We start from the raw sequence: 27782 nt of genomic DNA, 5'->3' as shown, positions 1-27782 counted from the left end.
TTTTCTTCCGGTATCACGCGACGGCTACACTGGAAGTTTGTACGCGCCCTTGACCGTTTTACAAACGTCCGAAAGTCCTCGAAACATGCAAAACAGGGAGAGACGAAGTTCGTGCCGGCAGAAAAGATCGGATGTGGAAAACCGAAGGGCTCGGCATAATTACTCTCGATTCACTCTGAAAATGGAATTACCCGACGATTCGTTCGTTCCGTACTTATTCGTAATTAGAAAATTGAAAAATATGATTCAAAAGCTCTCCGCGTCGGCTGTGTAGCTCGTGGAGGGAAAGCGTGTCCTCGATCTCCTTATCACCGCGTATACCGATCTTCAGCGGAGCCTACGGAGGTTTATTGTTAGGCTATTAGAGAATGATGAGATGGTGTTGCGGATATACAGGTGAATTAACTTAAGGCGGTGTGAGGTAAGGATCTGAAAAACAGCTAACCGTCAAGCTCCGGTGCTTGCGTAATTAGTACAGAGTGCGGCACTTTCTCACCTGCAAGCCATCCGCGAACATATATCTTCCTACTAACGAGAGTTTCCGAGAGAAAATAAGACTGCGACGAGTAAAAAGAATGAGGAGTGAATAGCGAATATAATGTAACGGGCGGTAGGGTGGCGGAGGGAGTTTCGAGGAGTATGAAAAATGTTTCAGAAAATTCAATAGCACGGCCCGCTCGCTCGCGCGCTCGTCACGGATATGCATTGTTTTTCCGCTCTTTGAGAGTTTTGGCTTCCCGCGCAAGAACCAGGTCGTAAGTCTCGGGAGAGACTTCGGCCAAGAGAAGACACAGTGCCGCAGGAACGAACGAACCAACGAACGAACCGACCACCCCTGTAATTCCTCTGCAGTTGCGGCGATGGAACGAAACGAACTTTTCTGCTCGAGTTTCAAAGAGGGACGACGCTCGAGCGTACCTATATATCTTCCAGATTTCCATATCTGATTGGCGCGTTCACGGGAACCACGAGACAGATTTCAATTTAATTCAGTTTTCGAAAAAGCGCATCTCGTCTCATCGTGTCGTCAACATATACTTATCTATGCAGACGTACAATAGCTCACGTCGATATTATATTCCACATAATGTGAATTTCGATATTTTTCGCAAGTATTTTCGCCGGTACACTATACAATACCTGTGCTACGTATAAGAAGCGGCCGAGTAAAGACTGACAGGAAATACGATTTCGTCTATAGTTCCGATTTCATCGACGAATTCCCTACAACGAAGGGATTTCGGTTTCGACGTCGACGTTCATGCCTGTGGTCAACCGAACGATAACGCAGTTCGCCATCCACCTCGGACCCTCAACACCGCCGCTTACGGTATCGCGTCCGCGGGTATAATCGTTCACTGATCAACTCCCGAATCTCGCCGCGCTTACTTTCGAGACGTTCGAGCGTCAAACTTGGTTTTTGCTCGAGTTCAGTGTACGGCGTATCTGAAAGGGGAAGGAAGGACAGCGCGTATATTCGCTACATAAATTTTAGATCCACGACGTACTTAAAAAAATTGGCAAACGGCCGGGTAATACGAGGTGATATACGAAGTTGGGTTCGGACGGTGTTTGATGTGGTCGTATAAGCGACCCCGCCGGTTGACATTGAGGAACCCTCGTTTGGTAAGTGGCTACTTGAGATTGAAAGGATCGGGGGCCCGGTCGTCTTCGCGGCGCTCTACGGTCACCGACGCAGCTCCGGTATATATATTCATAGCGAGGCCGTTGACGGATATCAATATTGAAATATAGATAAAAAAGATTCAATCAGTCACCGGGCTCCTCCGCCAATCAATCACTCGCGCTGGACGTGAGCTTTCGCGCAGCGATCGCATACCGCGTCGCGACGCCAAAATGGCCGAATATTTCGGAGTCGACGCAAGATAGCCGCTTCGCCGGCGGGAGCTCAGTCTCGGCGCGAACGCCGAGTGCGACTTAGTTTACGAGCAACGACGCGTCCCGACGTCCCCGCGGACAGGAAATTTTCAATCAGGCATCCCCTCGGATCGCAACTGCCCCAGGATTCGCGCTTCTCCCTTAAAAGGGGGAAGCCCTCGTTCCCGGATTTTGAAAAAAAAAACAACACTTTCTTTTTCCACCCCTCTTCCCGCCCTCCACCCTCTTACTTTATTTCGCAGTTTTCCGATTCGACGGAAATCTCGGAACTAAAAACTCTGAGCATAGAGATCTGTATCTTCCGTTACTTTTCGTCCCTCCACCAATTATTCAACGGCGAGGAGTGCTTATTATTTGAAGAACTCTAACACCTCCAGTTCGTCGAACTAACACACGTACTGCGTAATTAAGTGGTGAAAATGCTACTGTGATTGGATCTGTATAATATATAATCGAAAACCATGAAAAGCCTCGCGACTCTCCGAAGATTCCAACTGTTCTACGCGCCGTTACTGCTACTCGCGGCTGCTACGGGTAAGCGCATTATCTCGTACGCGTGCCCGTGGAAAGAATACAACAATATTTTCTGACCACTTGCGATCCCCTTCTTCTCCTCCTCCTCCTCCTCCTCCTCCTTCTTCTTCTTCTTCCTCTTGTTATTCTTCCGCTACTTTTCCCGTATCAGGGGTCCCGGTTCACAACCGCTGGAAACAACCTCCCGGCAGGGGGGGTGGAAGGAAACGGTCATCCCCTGACCAAACTCCTCCGACGTGCCCCGGTGTTATCATGTTTGTCGAATACACCGTCGCAAAGTCCACGAAAGTCGCTGGTCTCTTTTAAACACGATTCTTCCCCCTCTCTGTTTCAAGAGGGTTGCCACAGGCTTTTATTATTACGATTAAAGTTCTGACTTGAAAAGCTCGTAAGACCGAAGGAATAACGGAGTACCTGTCCCATGAATATGGACCGCGGTATACGGGGGTGGATAATGGATAAAATATGAAAGCGAAGGAGTATAATATTTGGACGAGATAACGCAAAGTTGAATTATCAAAAGAATAATAAGAATAAATTGAAGGGGAAATTGTACGCGGCGAAGATACGGAGTTCGAAAAAGAAGAGGAGTTTCATTTTTCATTTTTCATTTTTTCTCCTCCCGTACCCTCGCGTGCTGCCAGGACGAATCGCATCTTCTCGGTTGTGCCACGATACCACCTGCAACGTATATTATCGCATAACCGTTATGCACCTGACGTGCAGCATCGGTGCGGTTGCCTCGGCAGCCGATCGGGGATAATAATCGGGATGTAAAAATACATTATTCAATTAAAGCTCGATGCTGGTTTGTTTAATTGGCCAATCGACGCAGGGAAAACGTCCGAGGTCACTGCTTCGAGCTTCGGACCGATCTCTGGCGATTTCAGTCAATTACACGCGCCGATCAAACTCGCCAACCGATTACCCTGTGATCTCCCGTTATATAAAATCCTGTCAAGCCCTATTTACGGAAATTGACGTTTCGAATCGAAACAATGACGATAACGGTAGTAACGCAGCTGCACTTTCCTAAACGAACGAACTTCTAGCCGCGGCTAGAAGATAATTATTCAAAATTTCTATCCGCGCGCGGAAACGGGACGAGAAGGCAGGCTTCTTCGGCTCCTCGTTCGCCGCACGTCCACGTCGTACGTCTGACGCTTCTTTTTTTCATCCGTATCTTCTTTTATCACCTTTTTCCATACACGTTCGCAGCGTCGTAATAGCGACTAAACAATAAGAGCCGCCGAAGGCTTTCGCGAGCGCGAAAAGCTCCGACGATGATACACTTCCGGTATAGCGGTGTGTGGGAGGGGGGGGGGGAAGTGTAAAGAAATATAGTATAGGCGGTAGCGGCGGCGGCAAGCGACGTGATGGGAGAACATAAACCGGAGGCAGGAGGCACCTGATACACGCTCCCGCGGTGACCAAAGTCGAAAGAGATGTTATCTCTTCCGTAAACACGCGATAGAGAGACAATCTTTGACCCCTCCCAAGCTGCGGAGCCGTAGCGGCTGGCGCCTCCTCCGCATTCCAACCATCAAAATTCAAAGCTTATCCCCTTCGCACAAGAGTCAAAGTATCGGGATGCTTAGACCCCGAAAATATACCCACCCACCCATCCACCCACCCCGCACGACTCGTACGAGGATTTGATTCAAATCAGGCCATTAACCTCACGGGGTCTAAGAGAGCGAGCGATAACTAAGTAAAGCGATTCAATAAGCTTAAAGCTCCGTATAAGATTGCGTTAGGGTGGTGAAGCTGATGCTGCAGAGTTTGCTCTGCTCCAAGTAGCAACGTGCGATGGCTACAGATGTATTACCTCCGATAAGGTGTACGTATATTATACGATTTCGTTTCGGGTGTCGACCGATACGCGTATTTCCAAGCCTACCGCGAATCCGGACGAAACGTCTTTCACCGTTAATGAAAATCTTCGTACACGCGTACCGCGGAATTATTAATACAAACCTCCCGCCCCATTGATCTCGGCTTTAACGCCTGTACACCTCCGCCCTTCGTACGGCTAGGTAATAACCGAACCCACCCTGATATCGTATCGTGATTCATCGGCGCGAATACCCGGCGAGTTTTCCCGGCGAAATATTTACGCATCTATTATCCGTGCTTCGAGTGATTTCGGGACCGATGTCGGACCGGATTAACTCGACTCGTGATCAGACAATGACCCCCCCCCCCACCGCCCCCAAATAAAACGTACGCGCGGACTGTTAATCATTCTGCATGCGCGTATGTACAAATTGCCGTTTTAACGATCGACGGTCTAATAATCGTCATGTTCTGACGATTTTCGTGCTCCGCTACCGAAATGACTACCGCGTCCCATTGTTGACGGGGGTGAGGGGGAGAAGCATCGATTTCCATGTACCTTCGCGTTACTATTCGCGTACTCCCACCGCTGCAGCGGAGCAAAGATTATGACTTCCGAACGAGTGACTGTACTTCCCTTCAAACGTTGGCGACGATTTAGTAAATCACAAATCCGAAATGACGTTGGAACGGAGCATTTCCGGTCGAGTTTCACCATACCCTAGATCAATATGTGTCCAGTCGATCCGCCGTATTATACGTGTACCTTGCACGCCTACGTTCATTCTCTTCGAAAATGTTGGAAACTGTATTATTGTGACGGTACACATAACGCGAAACCAACGTAACGGGAACGACAAACAAAACTTTGATAGATTTACTACCGCCAGCCTGTTCGTTGCTTTAAATTATTTTACCCCAACGGACCGTCGCCGTATTATGAATATATGTATATGGCGACGGTCCGACGACAAAATCAAAAATGTACCATTCGCCAAAAGCGGAACAAAGAATCATCGATTCCCTTTGTTTGTAGAATTTTTTTTTCCGGTTTTGTCGGACTTTCCACTATAATTATTGCCGAGGGAATTATTTGTCGAAAGGAAGTGGAAGGCCGTACAGAAATTTCGGGAACGCCGTTACTTTCCCGTTTTTCCGTCCGCCACGGTCTTCACCGAACGTCAAGGGGTAAAAAATTCTCCGTAGTTTTCGGTCGACTTTTCAAATATATACCTATTTTCAATTGTTCTTACGCACCGCACCGACGTGTATACGACAGCCGGTATTATGGGAGAAAACTTGGGCAATCGTATCGATGTCAATTCTAGGCAAAGGAAGAAATAAAAAATTGAATGAAAATCGGGCACGATTTTCCCGGACAATTTGCGGTCGAGGTTCGCACCCCTTTTTTATTGTTCCAACCGACGACGTACGTTCGTTGTGTTTTTTTTTTTTTATCATTAGCGTCCGTTATTGGATATCTTTTGTTCCTGTTTTTGTATTCTTCCTTCTGTCTACTATAACTCTGTACACCGATCGTGTCGTTCTACGTGCTATTTTCCGCATTCATCCGCAGAGATGAATACCATATTATCGACAGACGTTGGGGTGTATTTTATCTACGAGTTATCACGACTCCCGTACGAGTCTATGAGTTGTCGGAAAGCTTTTCAATTTAGCAGAAGCTCAACTCTGATTTATGGATCAAGTGTATTTTTTTTTTTTTTTTTCATCTCCTTCGCTTTTTCTCTCAGTTTTTGTCACTCGTTCTTTTTTTCTTCGTTCTCATACCCTTCCAACCTTGAGCCAACTTGTCGCTCCGAAGTTGAATCCGGAGATAACGATTTTTAAGTAGAAAATTTCCACACCGGGCTCATAGGCAAAACGTGGGGTTTTCGAATGTCTTTTGGCTCACAGATTGCTGCAGAGCTGGGAGCGCTGCTGCAGGGCGGGAATCGGAAACCGGAGGCAGTGGAAACTGGTAGTAGTATTTTAACCAAATTGTTCAATCGCATAGAAAACAACGTCGAATCGCGTGCCAACTATAAAATCGATATCTCGTGCTTTTTAAAAATATAGATATAGCGACACGATTATACGATTATACGCGTATAACGGTGCTTTTCAAATTAAGGGAAAACGTTCCGCTGCTGCAGCTGAACGAATCAGAAATACGATAACCGTGCACTCTGCAAACACGTTATGTACGAATAATTAATTACTTAATCGCCAGATTAAATTCACGCATTCCGATTCAAGTATCGTGTCGCAACGCCGCTTACGTTTCCCATAACCGACTACCGATACAACATCCATATGCATTCGGTGTATCGATTCCTACATAATATACCACAATATATCATCCCTTCCACGATCAACGCCACCGCCGAGAATAATCCCGCTAATCTCTTTCTGATACGAAGATCGCGTACAGATGGACTTTTCGTGGCCGCATCGATAATTCACACATCGAGAATTATTGTTCCGACGAACCCAAAAACGGTTGAACACGTACACCTGCATAAATCTACGCAAATGTAACAATGCCTCCGACATCCACGCATACACGCATCGGATGTATACGTATTACGTGGGTGCATGTGTGCGTAATATGTATCGTACATCTCTACCTCAATGAACCCGCATTAGGAGTAAATGTCCCGGAATTCCACTGGCGGCGGTGGATTTGATCGTTTCGAGCTCGAGCTTCGCCCGTGGTCAAACTTTAAAGCCTCAAAGCTAAAAACAAACCGCGTCAGTGTAACCGCAGGAAAATTTCGTAAGGGATATCTCTTAAGCCGCGTGCGCCGAGGCACGAGCATAAAATCTGACGACCTAAAGGACTCCGAGTGGATAATTCAATGGTCATGGTTAGCGGGTGTATATATCAAGGAAATGGGAACGCGAACAGTTCTCGACCCGGAATTTCGATAACCTTATTGCGCGTGTAACACCAGTGTCGGAAAAGGGACGTAAAAATAGGGACGAGAAATTTCCACGGAATCCCACCGCGACCTAGACTTCGAGTTTGTTGTAATTATATGCGAACGTGGATCAAACGATGACGGGCTTCGAAAAACCAATTAAACTGTTAACTCGGCGAAGTGAAGTGATGGACCAGTGATTTCGTTTCGCGAAATTTGTGAGCTTTTAAATACTCGTGTGTGTGTGCGCGATGGAACTTGTACGTGGGATTCGGAAATGAGATGAAAAAAGTGCACCAAGTGATCGTCGTATAATGCATTTATGTGCGTATAGGTATATTGTGTGTATTTTGGTGACATCGTATCGCCGGAATACCTGGGGGCACGACGTCGCGTTCCGGGCTTAAGCGATATATAGTATAGTATATGTGCCGCGGTGTGCTGGCTACCCATAATAGATTTGTAATTTCTTTTGAGAAAAGCTGAACAAGTATCTACGGCGGAGGTATATACCTATACGACGCGACGTATAGCTGTGATATAGAATCGCGAGCGAGTGAGCGGTGACTCTAATCCTGGAAAATTGTGAGTTGCAGAATAGAAAGAAAATGATGTCAGGAAACGAAGGTAATGAACCGGGCATCGGCTTAGGTACTGCGCGACCAAGTTGAAAAGCTCCAATCTTATTTCTTCTGTTCGATTCAAAGGTTCTTGCGTTCCTTGATCACCGGTGCAGTGCTTACCGCGGCTGATGTGTGCCTCGAGAATCATTTCGGCTAGCCAAGTTTGAGCCAAAGACCGTCTATAAGTCTCCCGTCAAACGACTTATACCCGACGAAAGTATAATTCGAGCGTTACGAAAAATGGAAAAAATATTTTCATCCGAATTTCAAAAAAAAACATGATACTTCGGACACGTGTACATGTGCGTGCATACGATGCTTCTAGGGGTGGTTTGCGATGTTCAATTTTTTATCGCCCTACTTTTATCAACCCTTTTGTACAGTTTTTTTCCTCTGCGATTCTCGTTAAAAACCTGTCAGATTTTGCAATGAGTGTGAACCTCCGAAAAGGGAGATGTAGAGATATGGACAGTGGAACTATAAAATTTGGAACGAGCGTAGTATTTCTATTAATTGAAGCACGGAATAGCTTTTAACCGGAACTGGGTTTTATAAATGTTTTTTCAATTGAGAGGAGAGGGGGACAAAAAATCATTCGAGTACTGAACACGGAACGACAGTGGCGAAACCTCGGGAATCACGAATTTTCAAGTTATATTTCGTCCCTCCTGCTCGAATGTTCGTACAAACATTGATTCGACCTCTTCGACCATCGGTGGAGGAATAAGGCCCTGGGTCCGTCAAACGAAGGTCTACCGGATGTACTTTGTTTGTTACGTGCAACGTGGTACAACTGGTATCGCAATATTAGCGCGGGTATTACATCAAATGTTATTTGCACGGTCGAGAATCTTTGTTCGTCGACGGTTTTAATTATTATTTATCATCATTTTCAAAAAATTTCGGTTGTTCCAATTTCGCCTGTATAACTGACCTGAACACCGAAGAATTTTTAATTTGCTGAACAGCTTGTAGCATCGCGAGAGTTTCAAACTATCGTCCAATCAATCTCAAACGTGCGGTTAATCAGCGCCGCGATTGAGTCAACCAGCAGCGGCGCGGTGTTGAAAATTTAATGCCATAAACCGGTGTAGCTTCCAAAGTACACAACTCCTAGGGGTACTATCAAACCGTGATAGTGTAGATCAAACTTTCCGCTTAGAATGCACGAAAAACAGCCGCAGATTTGAAAGAAAAAACGAAATAAATTTTTCTAGAATTTTATCATTTCCACGTAAAGCCCGGCTCAGACGGTGCCGAATCGTCATCGGAAGGTTTCATTTCACGTGAAAGTCATGCAGGGGAAAAAAGAGAAATGCCATGATTTAATTGGTTAGGATTATACGTCAACTGATATACGAGCCGTTGAATTATCCCTGAAGAATAAAATTCACGGCGATATAGCGATAAGGGGCTTAATCAGATTCGAAATCGTTTTATCTCAGATTCGCGGAAACAACCTGTTATAATATTCTCGACAAAAAGCTATTACAAAATGATTGAATTTCAGAATGAATGGCGAAAAAAAAAAGGAAAAGAAACAAGAACGACGTGTTTCGGTTGAGAAAACTTTCTTGCAGTGTTGTAGGATTGTAATCAGAAGACTATATTTTTCCGTAGCGTGAATCTTTTTCTTTTATCGAATTAAAAAGTACAACGCAATAACAACGGCAAAGGGAACGTTATAATTTTGTCACAACATATTTGACTTGAAAACAATATTTCAAAAATTAAATTCTCCAATTACGTACGTTCAATTCCGCGATAACAAATCCCGCGCGTATTATACCATCAACTCACGGAATGCGGGGAAAATGAAATCCTCCTTGGATACTGTCTCCTTTTTTTATCTTTTTCTTATTACTCTTCCAAATCCAAGGTACGGCGCGTACGCGGGGAGTTTCGCATTCGTGAAGCGATAGTACCCAGAAATTGCGTGCGCTATGAACTTTGATGTGAGATCGATACTCTTTATAACGTTGTAAATGATGAACGACCACTCATTTTTCACGCTTGTCTCGTTGACAACCCTCGACGTCAGCTATTATCTGAATTTTACCGCGGATACCCTCGACGGAGTTTTACTTTATGTTACAGCGATCTAAATTTCCGTTAAAGAAAAAATAATCCGACGAACAAAGAATATGGAAGAAAAGGTGGAGGGGAAGGAACGAAAAATCTGAAGTAGTTTCACGCGGAATGAAAATGTAGCCCGATTTTTAGGAAAGTGTCGGTGGTGGTAGCGCGGGGTAATGGAAAATGATGGGAGGCGTTAGGTACACCCTTTTATCCCAAGGAATTTAAAATTCTGTGCCACCAGATATCCGGCAGGTATTTCGCGCGAACCACTCAGCCATCAGCCATGCATGCTTCATGACATCACGCTCTAAACCTATAGAGAACGGATATAATCTGAACGAATTCCGGGTAGGGTCAATGAGGTCAAAAGTGCGAATAACTCAGGGCATATGGTATCCTCATTCTTGCGACTTTTCGTACGAGCGTTAGAGAATCGAGGAGGAGAGAACGCGGTGTAGTGAAATTGAACGATGAAAAAAGGGAACCGTATCGACAACAAGCCGGAAAAATTTATCATAGACGCACGTTTGGAGTGCAGTGCGGGATCATCGCGGAGGGTCGTTCATCACTCTGATACTTGAAATGTTTTCTAATTAAAGGAACAAGGAAGTTGGATGTTCAGCGAGTTAATTAGGTAATAAGACTTGATTTGTCTATTTCCTGAAAGCGGAAACATGTTAACTTAGATTGCTTGGTTTTTTTATTTTCCTTATTTTTTTTTACAACCCTTCTCCGTATCTCATTCCAGATATTCGAACGTAACACTGAAATGTCTAAGTACGCGCACATACCTGTACAAATGACATTCGCGCAACTTTTATAAAAGGTATAGTTCACATCCGCGCAAGTGGCTTTGTATAAAGACATAAATACGGTATCTACATGGGATGGATGGGATATGGATATGGTAACGTTTATTGAAGGGTGAAAACTTTCAACGAGACAGTCCGAGTAATCCCGGCACAACAAGGAATCTCGAGACGAGAGAAAAAAAAAAAAAACAAACAAAACGACAAAAAAAAAACAAACTTTGCGACGCAACAACGTAGCTACCGTAGGTACGTACGTAGGTACCTACCAGCCCCCGGTGCCGGCTTTAGCCTACGAGAAATTGCAATAAGTGCTCCGCGCGAAATGGGATTCGCTACTTGGAAAAGTTCACGGGTCCCGCAGAGGAGGCGACGCCGCCGTACCCGGGTAAAGGGGAGTTACAGCCAACTGCGACAGCCGAAAGACAGAACCACCAATTCTTTCTTTTACGAGTTTTAAGTACGAAAAACTTCCGTTCTTTTCAAGGAGAGTCCCCGGTACGGAGTACACCGACTATACGTACTCACTCCGCGCCCAGGTACTCGAGTAAATCTTACCGCATTCTGAAATGCTGCACGTATACTCGTATATTATGCGTACGTGTGTACGTGGACGTGTACGTGAAACGCTTGTACAGGGTGAGCTGGAAGAAAAAATAAAAAGTGGCTAATTTCGGTGGAGCGCGAGTGAAGATAAACGCGTCAACGATTATCCCGACGAGCTTTCTCCTCTTCGTAAAAATCTCCAAAGAATCGACCAGCTTTTATTTCACTCTGAAAATTCGTACAATTTTCATCTGGCGTACAGGGAATCAGAGAGTCCTTCTCAATAACGTGGGCGAAATCCGGCATTCGTTCGTTACAGACACGCGTTTTAAATATTCGAAAACGAGCCGTGTACTTTTTCTGAAATAGAAAAAATGCAAAAAAACTACCCCGCGATTCGTAGAGAATGCGTTGAACTTTCACTCGCGTTCCAAGAAAGTTTCTTTTTTTATTATACTTACCCTGTATGTATCTACATCCATGATGTACCGAGTCAAGTTTTTGGATAATTCGCGCGAAGCCCCGAGCTTTATAGCGTTGTTTGAAGATCTGACATTTTTTATTTCATTTTCGTTTTTCTGTTTTTTTTTTTTTTCACCCCGATTTCTCTCGACCGCTTCTATAGAGCGCTCCAATTATCTAGAAGTCCCCGGGACTATACGGGCGGTAGGAAGACCGGGCGCCATGGAAAATAAACAACCCTTATACGTATACCGTGCTCCACATCCACGTGTACGTGAAACCCTCCGCTCATACGTGGGTAATTTCGGGCTCTGCGAAGCGGCCTTCAGGTTCAGGTGCAGGCTTGGGTCGTGCGCAAAGTGCATGACTGGAGGGCATGTCGAGACGGTACAGTATATGTATGTATACGTACAAAGACCGGCGATCTATACGTACGCCTACCGTTCCACATCTACATGTTTGTGGCGGATTTCAGTGCTCCGAAATTCTGCCCGTCGGTTTGCTCCTCCCGATTTTCTTTTCTATTATCTCTTTCTTCATTTGTATTCGTCAGCCTTCAAAAACACATCGTTCCCACATCACCGATTCGACGCTATGCCGAGCTCCGGTTATTGCCAAAAGCTGGTCAAAAGTCAATTTCAGAAGGCTTTGCGAGCTTTACGATACGCGCGTTTACCGATATACCAGTATACGGGTATATATGTACTATTTCATATACACAGATCGAAAACTCCGTCAGAGAAAAAGCGACAAAGCCCGCAGCGTACGAACTCGGTACGATAAATAAGACCCGGTCACTTGATCGGCAAACTCACGTGTGCTCTCTCCACGGTCCAGGACATTACTTTATCTTACGTATGTCGTGCATACATACCCGCGCATATATATTCGGAACGCCTCTTCGATTCGGAGTAAAGAATAAGAAAAATTATTCCATAAAGTTAGAAATCCACAAAAGATACGCGAAGAATCACGATCGTACTGGAAATTCGCGACATCGAACGAACAAGGCTCTATAGCTGGAGAAAAAAAAAAACAAGATGTACGGCGAGTATGAGTTAAAAAATAATTATAAGTTTCTTGACACCGCTGAATCGTGTATATCGTCGAGCGAGGCTCGCGCGCACACCGTACGAAAGTGAATGCATAAATTGAGATATTTTTTTTGTTCGAACTCCCAGGTTCCGTTCAACGTTTACTCGTTTCTCAGATCCTCGCTTTTCTTCGTCTCACTTTTTATAAGTGAAAAGTCGAAAAAATGGACGGACGGCCGAGGGCCACGACGTTCCCCCGATTTCTGACCCAGTGTTCGGATCCGTATACAGTTTGATTATAACGGGGATAATGTATTCGGATTCGGCGGAACGACAGTTATGAGACGAGTCGGGTTCCGCTAATCGTAACATTTTGGGTAACCCGTACGGGCTGACGTCAGCTGGAGCGAATAACTCGGCGACGTCCGCCGTGCTGACGGTCTTCTGCTATTGCCGTACTCTTTTTGTTTTCTCTTATTTTCAGCCTTTTTTTTTCCGCGTTATCCCGGGTTACCGGTAGAGCACCAGTGACCTTTTGCGTTACGGTAAAACCGTCGAGAAACATGGGACCTATTGGCGGAGAATACTTAACGAGGCTGGCGTGAAAAATTCAACTTTATCCGCGCGAATACCCGAGAGCATCAGGAACACCGGGTGCCCGCTGATATCGTCGGACCGTGAGAGAATCCTTAAAGATTCAGCAAATGCTTTTAAACTTTGAAATATTAAGTAGGATTGGCCCCGAGCCGGAGGGTACAAACCTATGCCTGCACCACTGTCCGTTGCAAATTAAATACAAATTGATCGCAATGAATACAAACGATCGCATTAGACGTACATATGTACGCTTCAAGCTGCATGTACATGTACATGGATAGTTATGTAACCTTCGGCGAATATAAGCGTACCAAGTAGCCATTTCTTGTTGCGTAATGCCAAGATGTTAGCTGCGGCAATGCTTTATCGAGAGGAAAATAAAGGCCTGATGCTGCAAAAGGATAAAGAAACGGGATATTCCGAGAAATCGGAAACCTCCCCCCCCCCCCCCCCCCCGCCCCTCTGAGTAAACTCGTAAATAAACTAAACCAATAAGTAATGACAGCAAAGCTCCCTGTTATCGAAACTCACCCATGCACCCACATCTGTACACCGGAGGACCGATTTAAAAGCTTCGTCACCAGCTGTGACAGACGTTGCGGCAAATTACAGCGGAACTTAGTACGTCCTCCGTAGAGAAGAAAAAATGATAAAGAAAGAATAAAGGAGAGAAAGAAAAAAAAAGAGGAAAAACGATCGCTGACAGATATCCTGTGAAACGCCCGGAACTCCCATCCTTCATATAATTTTCCAACGGGGAAAAATAATAATAATGATTAAAACAAACAATGGACAGAAAAAAAAAAAAAAACAAATAAACAAATCAAAGACAAAGTAATGGAAAGCCCGAAAAGCTCTTCGCTTTATTCCGGTGAACAGCCCCCGCCAATCGACGTGATCGAACGACCGCAGCATAATTAAATATTCCATCCTCTGTATCGGGCTGTCGACGCATTAAGAGTCCCATTTCATTTTATCATGTTTTCCCGTCGGTATTGTGTACAATATGCATTTACATACTATATTATGTACACAGGTTTACATATATGTACACTCAATGGACGCCGGAACGGGTTGTAAACTTGGCGACACGTTTCGTCGAGGTTCTTGAAACTTGTGACGTTAGAGGAAAATCATATCGTGCATATACGTATGTATGCATTCGTCTCTCCTATGTATGAACAAGCAATCTGTACATACACCCATGTATATTATATGAATTATACGCTGTGTAGGTGTATGCATGCGGCGTACAACGTTCTTCTCGAGAAATGTCAGTTTACTGTTCCCATATTAAATCGCGTGTACCTAGGTACATGTATACACTGTTACGTACCGAGTTTTACGCGCATGTATGCGGAAAGTGTATCACCCCCATCTGAATTCATGCAAACGTGTTTTCGGACACAGCTGCAGGTGCGATAAGTGAGCCAAGGTTCGATGGGGGTCGCGTATCTTGATCGATCGGGCCTAGACAGTTTGCGGTAAAAGTGACGGGACCGACGGCGACGCGATTCGCGCGTGTTCCATTCCATTTCCCATCGAACTCTCCTGTTAATACGAATAAACTAATAACGAGAGTCTTCGTTTCAGGAGTGCGAGGCTTGCGCAACGTATCGATAAAAATACCTATAGCGGTAACGCCTGGCTCCACGGTTACTATGACCTGTCAGTACGACCTAGAAACGGATCCACTCTACACGGTCAAGTGGTACAAGGGGCGTACGGAATTCTTCAGATATGTCTTGAAAGAACATCCTCACATAAAGGTCTTTCCCCTACAAGGTGTCAACGTCGATGTGAGTATTTTACATCCTTTTTAAACACACACTTCACCGTGCAATTACTCGACACGTTCGCGTACAATTTTACGCTTGATATCGGGGCCCCGAACACGAGTCACCCTCCGGGTATCAACTCGGCTACGGACTTACCCCGGTCTACCTTACGGTCCCCGTGCGCCGCCTAAACAGCTGCAGATAGCGAAACGGCCGTGCCGAAATTTCCTAGCGCCGAAACAACCCCCCTTATTGTAGGGATAAAATTTCGTTGTTTCGTATAAAATAAAGGTCACAACGGTTCAAGAAAATTCATCGAATGACGTACCTTGAATTGATCCCTTTTTCAAAAACTCGTCTCTCTCGAAAGACAATATCACCTCGTGCAACGCAAAAATAGAATGGCGGCTATCGCTCCGCGATACGGTTACGGTATTATCAGATCGAATCAAATATACGGGCACACGGCTGTTAAATTCGGTTCACTATTATAAAAAATTGAAATCGATCAGTAACGGGATTATGTGTTAATTATCTTGCGCCATATTTCAGTTCCTGCATCTGCAGTATAATAATATTATGGTCAAAATATTAATCTGTGGTAGTCGGCCGCCGGTTTATGTGGTCCAGCGATATAATTCAACGTCATTAAAGTTGTACGAATACATGTAGGTAAGTGTGTATACACAAATACATACGAACTACTCGCACTTGTATATTTGTATAACATTATAAGTTGGAAAACGTGGGCAAGTGAATCGAACGCATGTTACACTTATAATATGAAATAAATATCCGGTTAACTAACAACCCGAGGTAGGAAAGTTTGCCAGACGTTGAAAAGATTTATCGTTGCCTACCCAACATTCATATATAATATATGTATCAGGTATACGTGCGATATATAAATACGTATACGTACACATATAAATATAACCATAACAGGAGGTAACGAAGAAAAATGTACTGGAAATATAAAGTCTTTATTGGTTTTCGACTCCTGTAAAGTATGCAATATACATCGCTACAAAGTACATAATTGATTTATTCGTGAACCGTTTAGATACGGATCTCTGTAATATCTATTAAATAAATAAAATCGGAAATGTATGTACGCGACTTATTGAGTATTGTAATACGTCGCGTAAGTCAGCCAAGTTTATTGGACAGACTGTCAATAATTAATGAACAGTTTTATTACCATAAGAGGGAATAATCTTCCACGCTGATTGAGCCCTCGCTACGGATAGAATTATAAACTATTCGTGCTGCCGGTATATCGCATGGCAGAAACAATGCCGGTTTACCGATGCGAAGGTAACTCCATTCAATGAGGGAAATTGATCGTTTGATAAGTGCCCTATCATCGGCGCTGTAATAACTCAAATCCCGAGCATAAAATATTACAGTATCTGAATTTATGATTAATTCACAATTATACCGATTCCGCAATTTTGATTCATATTCGTTTTATGAAATCCAGGATAATTCATCGCGTACGGTAATGCCAATTAATTACTCCGGCGTTAAATTTTTACCGGCCGAATAGATGCTAGAACTAGAAGTACAGGTTGAGGAATTTCCCCGCATCCCGCATTCGTAATAATCGCGAGCTCGCGGGTTGATTCGTCGTTATTAATTTACGTGAAAAGTGCCACGCATTTTGGATTTTTTTTGTTTTTTTCTTGTGCTGCTGTAAGCAGAAGACAAAAATATGGGTAAAGTTGATCGGAACGGTGCGCGAAGGTAGGCACGGTGTATGAGCGTAAGGATCACGTGGATCTCCCGTTGCCCTAGTTCATTGTCACGTTCCCTACTCGACTCGAAGCTGTAAATTTACTTCCCCCTCATCCTCTCTCTCCATGACTGTTGAAAGGCGCGGGGCTTCCAGTAAAAAGACATTCCACTTCGCCATCGCCATAGTTCCCGTATTCAAATCGCTGTTCGTACATCATCCGTAATATTATCAGTTTATGCTCACTTTTACTCCTATAAAGAACCACCATTCTTATACCTCTCAACTCTAACGTCTCAGAATACCAGCTATCCAACTATTTTTCTCAACTATCTCTCGAGCGTTGAATTCACACCGATCACGATCATCCCGCCGCATGCCTCTTGCTGCTTACTTCAAAACTCGAAAAATAAGTAAATGATTTATTTCGCGAAACGCGTTTGTTATTCCTGCTTCTCTTTCCGATGCGGATTTTTAGCAGGAAATTAACTCGTATGCAATCTTGCGAATGCGATTCTTATACGTAAAGTTCGCATAATAAGTTGAACTCGGAAATAAACTACCGTTGTGAAACGAGAGGCGGAAACTTTGCGCATGTTTTATCTTACGTATATTATTTTCTACTTGGCATTAAATAGAGTACATAATTATCATACAGCAAAGAACAAGTTAGTTGAATAGGATTTTACATGTTTTCGGTATACAATGAAAAATGTATCTACATGGATTTGTAAATAACGTTGATAGATTCCAGGCTTTTGATTTTAGCTCGTTTACTCGAGCTGAGCAGGTATTGAAAAACTGCTTTCCGAGCGACAACTTCAGAGCAAGGAATTTTGAAAAGTTGAATTTTACTCCCTTCTAATGATTCGTACGTACAGGTAGGCGACAGTTTTATGACGTTGTTAATGGATTTCATGTAATTTCATCGAACACGTTAGATTCTTTCGACGAACAGCTATATACGATCTTTAAATTATTAGTTTATTGGGGGACCATATGTGTATCGTGAGAATCGCTTTTTGGATTGAATTTCAATCGTCGTCATGCGCGAGGCAACCTAATTTCAAAATAATCTCAGACCACATATGGTCTTGAATAAGAATCGCGTGAAAAATACCCATCGCAATGATTATATTATAATTTTATTTTTTCTCATTTTCTTCTCTCAGCTGTAAATCAATTTCACGTGGATACAGCTGGAACATATTTCGGACAGAAGTAGATACCGCGGCGTTTTCTCAGTTCAGTTTCGTAACAGAGTTGATTATAATAACGCATAAATCCGATGGTAAATTGTCAATGAATTACAGCGATCAGCCGAGTTTGAAAGAATGAAATTACCATTAAGTATAATTTCGTCAATTATAAATAAAAGCTGGGAGCCCAACATTTTATTAGTTATCACAATTATGAAGCAATATTACGTTGTACCAGCCAACCGATACACCGGCAAAACGAATGTCGTATTTTTATGATCGATTTCATGCGAGTTCCAGGTCAAATATTTTCCATCCCATAAAGCCGCAGTGTCGTAATTTCGAATTGGGATTCTTAAGTTTGAGCTCTAGATCATTTCATGACTTATACGACTCGTCTGGTCTGGATCATATCGTACATATTATATAAGCTCGCTCCTAACGGCGTAAGTTCCACGATGACAATCGTTAAAAATCCTTTATTTCTGCGAGATAATTTTATACTCGAACCGAGTATATCGTGCTCAGTTAATCATCACGGAGTGACTAGAAATATTCAGGTGAACAAATAAACTTCAACCAACTTACGGATATACTCCAAGGGTATAATAAGTATATGAAATCACATGAAGTAAAAAGTTTTTAATGCAGAAACAATATTTAGTTTCCTAATAATGTATATATAAATCTGCTTCGAATAACTCGCTTAATTATGATTCTATTATAACTTTGACGCCTCCGAGCTTATCTGGGGTGTTGCGATATACCTAATCTCCGGTTGGGAAGCGTAATTTTATATTCAAACTGCACAAAGTGAGTAGGGTCAGCAAGATATAACGCGGAAATCTCTCCGTATCATCGTCAGAAAATCAAAACACGACAACCGGTCGAGAAGCGCCGACCTTCGGTACTTTAAATTCTGTAAAAATATAGTCTTTGCGAAAATTTAATTCAAACTGCAAATAGGTGATCGAAAAATTACGTTATACCCTTCGGATCGCGCTGCGCATCGGGAGGGCAAAAAAAATAGAAAAACTCGAGCTTTTGAAGTATATCGCGTGAAGAACCGTCATCTCACGGTTTCCGAGGTATCGGGTGTACTCTGATGTAACGTTATTGCCGTGGCATCATCGCGCTGCGGAGATATTGGTGTCATCTACTGTACTAATTGCAAGACGATACTATCGAGAAATTATTATGAAAAATAATAATAATAATCATACAATAATAACAAGTCTCTGCTAATTAATCAAGACTCAAATGTCTTCCCGAAAAATTTAGGGAAAGGCAGGGCTACACGGAGTAGCCGGGCCAAGTGAGATACCTACCCCAGAAATTGGTAAAATTTTTTTTTTTTTTATTAAAAAGGACTTTTAACATCATTCAGTTGAACAACAAATCTGCGAACGATAAGCTATTTCGGCTTGAACTTCCCGTTCCTATTTCCAAACGGGGATCTTCTCGATGTAGATATACGGGATTCTGAGAAATCCAGCTGCAATGTTACTACCAACGACCATACATACTACATACGTAATAAGTAATACGACGTATATTTTATGCAAAATAAAAGACACTCGTTGTTCGGTGTCTTTTCCGTCACGACTTGCCCTCTTCCTCCTACTCCTCTTCTTTCCTCACCGTCGCTCCCCGTGTCATCCCCTTGTAGCCGACGGACTTTATGTATACAGTATACATAAACCAGCGTCGCACTTTGTTGTGTTGTTACTCTGGCTTCGTTTATGGTGATTATGTTACAATTTTTCATTTGCATGTTTTGCGAAATCTCCTAAATCTACAAATCAGATTGATGCATTTATATGCGTAAATTAACATAGAAGCCAGAAAAATAAAAGAGCAAATTCATGTCAACTCATGACGCTAACGATAATTGACAAGTACATTCGTCATATAAATTGACTTTACTTTTCTGTTTTCAAATTCTACCTGAACTCTTTTCTTCCGATTTTAAACTCTTTTCGAATACCGAAATAAGAACATTAACCAACTCAACAGGAATCAAACAAGCCCAAGTTAGTTGAATTCCGATCAATCATTCCTGAAATATAACCGAACAGGCAGGAGAAAACGTACGTTGGAGATTTTTATGCTTCGAACAATCCACGCTCGAGCGGTCGCGAGTTAGTTCCCACTTTGCCGTCACGCAGCGTTGCGAAATTAAAATTTCTCGCGACAAAAACTGATTGGCAATTTTTGAAAGTTGAAAGGTACGTTCGGCAAGTGGCTGAGCTGCTGCTCCTCTACATACGTACGCTTCCTCTGCATACGCAATTATTGTAGATGCTCGTATTGCAATTTTCGATACACGCGTCAGGTGTCAAATCGTCGGCGTGTCACGGTAATTGAAAAATGATTCATGGGTATTTGATAGATGAGAAGGTGTGATATTCTTGATTTTTTTTGTCCATTGTTAAGTAAGGAGTGGAACAATTTGTCACACTTATTAAACCGCGTTCACGCCACCTCATCTTCTTAACTGAATCATTCTTTTGACATAGACATGGTGTGCGAAAAACGTCTCAAACAACCCTCTAAAAGTTTGAACCGCCGACAGTGAGCGATAAAAAATACATATTTCCAAATTCCGTGGATTCGATTCTGATTCAGTTCCCAAATCAACCGAACCGAAACCGAGCGATTATCATAATTCGGAAAAATTTATCATTCTACAAAGATATTTTTCTCTTGTTTCAGACCTCAGCTAGTGACTCCCATAATTTAGTTCTCCACGACGTCCAGTCAAATCTTACAGGAAAATACAGGTGCGAAGTCTCCGCTGATGCACCTTCCTTCCACACTGAAATGGTTTCGAGCTATATGCACGTCGTCAGTGAGTATCCGATGTAATTACGCAAATATCTCTGAAGGGTCATCGATGTTTGACATGAAGTTTAACCACGTTAAATCCTCTACGTGCACATCCCATGTCCGACGCATCCTCAAAGCATCAACCATTACCGGACTTGCAGCGTAAAAACGCGCGTAATAATTCCTATTCTAATAAATAACGTTATGGTACGTACACGACTTGATGAATTTACGCGAGAAATTCATCCGGTTACTCGTCGAACGCAAAGTTTAATTTTTCACTAACCCACAAGTGGTTCTTGGAAACAACTTTTTTCGATTTATTTTTTCTCCTGCTGCGGTTTAATTTGTCGATCATATTGTTTCTACATCATTTAAACATTGATATTGAGAACTCCTCATTACCAACATAACGTAATTTGTGTATACCTAATTTATATCCACAATATAACGGAATATTTCGCAATAATTACAACGACGATGAAAAAATCGATGCCTCTGAAAATCTTATCTCTTGAAAGATAGGTATACCAGCAGCATGGCTAAGAAAGTTATAGAACCGTGATTGTTCCTTCCTTAAAGTATATAGGTTGAATGTATAAAAAATTGTTATCCCTTACCCAGGGGTATTATCGCTGTCCTTTTTGCTCGTTAGAAAAACCGACCCTTGATATATAACCTGCTTCTACAATAAAATCAACAAAAAAACATGTAAACCCATACATACGCCAACATACACCTATGCCTGTGTCTTTCGACGTGTAAGCTTCAGCAAACTACTGCCCAATTTTTTATTTTTTTTTGTTTTCAATTTTTTGCGCTCGACTTCTTTTACCTCTCGAAACGGCCGTTCAGAAACGAGCGTGTTCTTGTTCATCTATTTATTTTTTCCTCTTCTCACACGGCATATTAAGTTCGCTTTATGTATGTATCGCGTATCGTCCGCACGGATTAACTGACACGTCGTGGCATCTGATGTGTACGAAGCGCTGAGTAAAAAGTTAATGTAGTTCGTTTGACGCAGTGGCTTTTCTATAGCTGACGATGAGAACGTGGCAATTCGAAGGGCTGCGCGCCATGGGAGAACGAAACAATCCCCCGTATTTAATCATTGGCTTTTAACCCTTCCGTAACAGCAGTTCACTCCGCTGTAGCGCCGCCACTCAACCGGCGTTCGGGTCTCCGACTTAGGCCAGGGGGTCGATCACGGATCCTACGCTTTTCCACATTTTTGTCTGTCTCCGCCGGTGTCGAGTCTGTTAATTGGTTCGAGAATGATTCCGATTCACTGAGAGATGGTGAAATTGTGGAAATACGGAATAGTGAAAGATGCGTGATCGACCCCCTGAACGACGCCTGCACTTTGACATTCTTTTTGGAAAAACCTGAAATTGCATGAGAGAATATGAACGAAAAAAAATGATCGTTACAATACCACAACTGCAGAGTTCGCCCGATTCCTATTTTCACAACTGACAATGAATTACGCAATACCCTATTCGCATATATTGTTCGTGGCGCTAATAACATACCTACAGAGAGAGCTGAGCTTTGCGGTGCTAGTTGTATTCATATATTATACATATGTAATTTACGCATCGTTCGATTACGGCAAAAATTAATTTGTACAATTTGTATAATTAACTCGCGTATCTGTGCCGTGATCATGCACCGTACCTTTCACGTAATAAATTAGAGTTTATCGGTTGTATTTCCAATTATTAATAATATCGATGAACGATGTATAAAAAGAAAAAAAAAATCATCATCACCCAATTACGGATATAGTATCGCGGTTTTAGCGTTAACCGTTATTAACATGCAGTCTGGATTATACAGTAGATTATTTATTCAAATTCATTAATTTTTCGGTAGAGAAGGGCAAAATTCAGGGCTTGCATAATCAAGGGAAGAATGGTCCTTTGACAGCTATTTTTTTTTTTTTTTTCAACCAAAAACTGCAACGGCGAGTTAACTGGTTCGAATATACGTATAGCGTCCCTCCACCGTTTCTGTCCTGGTAAAATATGCTCGAGTGGGGTATACGTGGAACAAGTTGTCAGTTCTGCGCTCCTCACTATGACTTCCCAATAAAATATTGGAGCTTTTCTTCCAGACCTTCCTGAGGGGGATCCAGAGATTCGTGTTGAGAAACTGAAATACGCGGTGGGTGACGTTGTCCGTGGAAACTGTACGTCACCACCGGGGAATCCCTCGGCCAACGTCACGTGGTCCGTAAACGGATTACCGGTATGTATCTTTGAGCGGTTCATCCGGGTGGAATGAACGGCCGCGGGCCGGGGGTTGGGGAGCAAGAAGAAGACAAAAGAGGCACGTAGAATACTAGAGACAAATAGGGCACAGCAGCCACCGGGAGAACCGCGTGTACTTGGCCTAGGTTCCGTTGCTCACAATCTTGTAAAATTCGTCAGAAATCAGAGATACTTCGGGGGCGTGGTAACGAACCACTGCAATCAAATATGCGCGCATGAATTTTCCCCCGTTCTCGTGTCGGCGGAATTCCACCCCGGAGGTGATATTTAACAATGGCGGTAAAACTTTCATCTCAAAAATTACCTATGTCATCAGATTTTATTCGACGTTGATAACATAAAATAGCGGTGTGAATTCCAGATCAATCGATTACCGACACCTATAGAGTGGTAAGAATTCCGCTGTAAATTCCATGACATACATCTGCACCTCTTCATCTCTAGATTTTTTGAAAACTTTTTTCCATTTATATTCATATTCGCTTAGTTCGAGCCGAAAAAAATTCGGAATTACGAAACAATAATTAGAATTCGGAAGTATCAAACACTGAACAAACTTCTTCTATTCCACGTTACGGGCATACAAAATACCCTTACATTTAGGGATACGGATCGATCAGAAATTTCCAGTACACGGTATAATTTTAACGTGTACAAATATAGTACAGGACAGATCGAAACGAATCTAACGATTTGCATGGATTTGGTAATATCAGAAAGGGGGACCCCACTGGATATTCGGTTATCTAGCGGTAGGGTTCGTTCTCGAAAGCTGCAAGTTCATACTCAAAAACCGATGAATAATCATCCAGGATTGATTTTTCGAAATGATGGTCGGTTACACTAACTTTACTTTATAACGACAAGCATATTATACTTCATCGATCGTCTCAAGCGACCTAAACTGTAGCGAGACACTGTAATTGTAAGATATCCGGATAAATGAATATCTTGCAGTGGTCTCGAGGATATTTGATCAAATACTCGGAGATAAATGTATTCTGTATCGTATTTGTATTCCCTTGCAACGCATATAAGAGTAATTCGTGTAAACAGACGTTATATGATGTAATCGAGTATTTGCTTGAAAACGGGATAATGCAGTTATAATCCCTGCAAACTGGAAAAATGTTATGTTATATACATATATACTGATATACATATATGTATTAGTAGTACCTTTACAATATAAAGCCCGCGTGAGTGAATAAAATTTATTTCAGCTAAATTATTATTGTCGGGAATCCCTCGTGAGTAAATATAAATTTCATCAAGCGTAATACAATTTCCGTGTAATTTTTCCGGAATTATATAATCAAAAACTTTGATACGGTTCTCTATTATAATCAACGACAGCATGCATTAAGCACGGCAAAGAATATAATTATTTCTACCATTCCATTTGAGGTAACTTTGGAAGTAAAGGCGTCGAGTATATCTTTGTCAACTTTACCAGACTACAGTAACCGTAATTTAATATCAACTTTTCTTTTCTCCTAGCAAGAGTTCAATTAAGACCTTTGCAAACAGTGAAAACGAAACATAACAACCACGTCAAGTGTAAATCCAGAGCGCCTTTTTGTCATCCTTACAGTCTCTTAGAAAAGTAAATTCTAAAAGCTTCGATGAAAAACAAATTTTTTGCTGAGGAATAATGTACGTATTTGTATGTGTATATATAGCATATAGATACAGGAATTATCAGTCGGTGTGCAACAAAGCGTAAAAGAAAAAAATCACTAATTTTCTTCATATTTCGCACCCCACTTTTGAAGCGAATTCTGCTACATATTTCAATACCATTTCTCCGAATTAGTCGGGCTCCATCGAGTAATAAAAATTCGTGCCATTGTCCAAATAAAAGGTACGCAATTGATTAATCAGCCTTTCGCTAAGGAAAGTTAAATTCATAGGTAAATGTTTTATATTCATCCAGGTGAATGCAAGTTACACGCTGACGTCGCCACCCGTAACAGAGAATTCGATTGTGTCGGTGGTAGCTGGATTGGACTTGGAAATTGCCTCGGACAATTTCAACCACGGCAGACTTCACATCACGTGTCGAGCAAACGTCTTCCATCTTTACACAGCTCAAACGGAGATATTCATCGAAGAAGAAAACCCAAGATTAGCCTCAGTTCTAGGAACTCGCGAATCCTCACATACCGGTAATTTTGAATTCTTAATAGTCACAAAAAAAGAGAGAAAAAATTTAGAAAAATAAAATAAAATCGTAAGGCAATTACTGCAGCCGTTCTATCAACAATAAGTAACGATCGATACGTCCTGCAGACTGATAGTATTGGTGATCTCGACATCTCGTACAGTTAACTATATACCGCAAAGTATCGGAAAGCTATAATGAGGTAAAGGGACGGGTGGCACTCATTATAAGGTGATCCCAATTAAGTAATTCCATTAAGTTCCTATACCATTAATCCGTGATTGGTGATTGATTAGATTTGTCGGTTTTGTGATTGGCGACGTCAATCAATTAAACTTTTTTTTTCACCGAGTAATATTCAATCTTCACTGTACATGAAATGTATGTGAAATTTTTCGGAAGTTTACTCTGCTCCGGGTATGTTAAATAATTCAGAATTTTACGAGCTGATCGAAATTCCAAACTCGATATAGAGTCTTAAAATATCCTAAGCTTCCTTGGCGGAGAATTTTCTTTAATTTTCTGAACGAAATATATTAAAGTATAGCTCGAGGCATCGTAACGCAGATTTATGCTTCCCACAAAACGCCCGGATATATCCAACATTCCGTAATTTATATCTCAACCAACGACATAGTATGTTGTAAAACAATACCCATAGGGCTACTAAACTCCCAGATAAAGTCGCCTCGAAAACACGTCCAGTTTATAAGAAGAAACAAAAGATATATGCATATACATTTTTTTTTTTAAACCCTTCGTTTTTGGTGTCCTATCGCCAAAACGAAGCAACAACAAAAACGTGTTCCACAAAACATACGGCATCCAGCTGTTATCATATAGAATGTAATACGATTATTATTCAAATTTGCAAGGCAAACGTAGTTCTGTATCTTTCGCGCTTCATCTTTGTAAATATGTCGAAATAATGAGGAGAAGGCGAATACGGTTTGTTCGATTAGAAACGGGAACTGGGAAATTGTCATGAAGAAATTATGGGCATGAGAAATATAGGTTATTATACCGCGTTTATATTCGTTCTTCCACACCGAGATTAATTGTTCGAAGATATACTCGAATAGAATTTGTTGAATTAAGTAGACTGCCAAGAAATCCCTCACCTCCGAACCTCTTGAATTTCAATGCCATACAAACGGAAAAGAAATTTCAAGGAAATTTAGACGTTTGGGATATCTCGATTTTTCAAGTCTTTGAAGTAATAAATTGCGTTAATGTTACATGTATCGTGAAATGATATGTATACATATGAATGAGGTATATTTTAAATTCCAGGTAAGGCTGCACGAAGATTTGAGGAGTGGATATCTATAGGAGCAGTGACGAACCTACTTCTATTCACTCTGAGATAACACCGAAAAACGTTCAGTTGATTTTATCCGTTTAACTGTAACTGGGAATGAAGGAGTAAATTGTTTGTAAAAGTTTGGAAATTATTAAAAACCTTTTGTTGAAACATTATCGTGCGTATGTTATTCGTGTAGAGGTGTGTAGCACTGAAAAAGCCGTATAATATACATACATTAGTACATAGTCGATATGAGACTTCAAACACTATATAAGAGAATTCTGACCAGTAGACTGCACGATATATGTACGAGTATAATTTGGAATCGGAAGCGAGGATATATCCTTCTGAATCTACACGATGGTATAATTGTTCTAACCCGACTAGGGACGATACGTCTAAACGATACATGTAACTTTTACAATTCCGCAGGCTCTTTTATAAAAAGAATCCTCAAACCCCACGTACATCTCCAAAGACCAAAAGTAAATAAAGAGATATGAATAAATCAGATTTCGAATGTCAATATATTTGTTGCGTGATGTTAATGTTAATAGATGTATGTATATGCAATGAACGATGTAAAAAATATATAAATAGTTGATATACATATATAATATATATAAAATAAAACAATGTCGAAATTAAACCTGTAGCTGCTGCACATCCTGCAGCTCGTGCGCAATTTGTGAGTAAATTATATTCTATCTCATACATGCGCAAGTATAGGCAAATTACACATGAATATTCAGTGGATTATCTTGAGATGACATAAAAATTTAACCGTATGCATTGAATTCCGTCAACGCTAATGCGGCCGCTGTAGTGAAGAATAGATGCCTCTAAAACATTATACAAAACCTGATAAACCAGTTGTCAGCTATCGTGCTATTCTGGTTTAGGGCACAAGGTATGAGTAAATTTTAGATTTCAATAATTGCGCTCAAGATTTTAAACCTCTACCTACCATGCAGTAACCATACTAACAATAAGTAATATGGTTACTCAATGCCAATACTGACGATTAACTACATTATATTGGCTTAGCTAAGTGCGTGATTTAATACAAATATTCATTTCCAATTCGATGGCAATCTGGATCTTGTAAGAATCTCCGGTTCACGCGTGCATGATCGGGATATGGAATTGCCTCAC

General features: G+C 41.9%; 1 protein-coding gene across 3 annotated transcripts; it reads left to right on the top strand.

Annotated features, from left to right (window-relative positions):
• The first annotated feature begins 1908 nt into the window (after positions 1 to 1908).
• Positions 1909 to 26800, top strand: LOC105683248 (B-cell receptor CD22-like). 3 transcript variants are annotated; one of them, XM_012395712.3, is made up of 6 exons: positions 1909 to 2433; positions 14937 to 15142; positions 20771 to 20906; positions 23001 to 23134; positions 25094 to 25325; positions 26615 to 26800. In XM_012395712.3, the coding sequence occupies exons 1-6, from the start codon at positions 2361 to 2363 to the stop codon at positions 26689 to 26691; spliced, it is 858 nt and encodes a 285-aa protein (XP_012251135.2). In that variant the 5' UTR covers positions 1909 to 2360; the 3' UTR covers positions 26692 to 26800. The 3 variants fall into 3 exon arrangements, with proteins under 3 accessions (XP_012251135.2, XP_048507365.1, XP_048507367.1); XM_048651408.1 differs by lacking the exon at positions 1909 to 2433 and adding an exon at positions 6154 to 6250; XM_048651410.1 differs by lacking the exon at positions 1909 to 2433 and adding an exon at positions 7787 to 7820.
• Positions 26801 to 27782: the final 982 nt, after the last annotated feature.

This window comes from Athalia rosae, chromosome 2 (genome assembly GCF_917208135.1).
Source record: "Athalia rosae chromosome 2, iyAthRosa1.1, whole genome shotgun sequence".
Taxonomy (NCBI): Eukaryota; Metazoa; Arthropoda; class Insecta; order Hymenoptera; family Athaliidae; genus Athalia; species Athalia rosae.
Note: the sequence above shows the minus strand (reverse complement) of the source record. Positions and strands in the feature narration are given on the sequence as shown.

Coding starts and splice junctions, on each gene's coding strand:
- LOC105683248 (XM_048651408.1), top strand. CDS start 6,169: ATGTCTTTTGGCTCACAGATTGCTGCAGAGCTGGGAGCGCTGCTGCAG. Junction 6,251..14,936: donor ACCGGAGGCAGTGGAAACTG/GTAGTAGTATTT, acceptor TCTTCGTTTCAG/GAGTGCGAGGCTTGCGCAAC. Junction 25,326..26,614: donor TCGCGAATCCTCACATACCG/GTAATTTTGAAT, acceptor TTTAAATTCCAG/GTAAGGCTGCACGAAGATTT.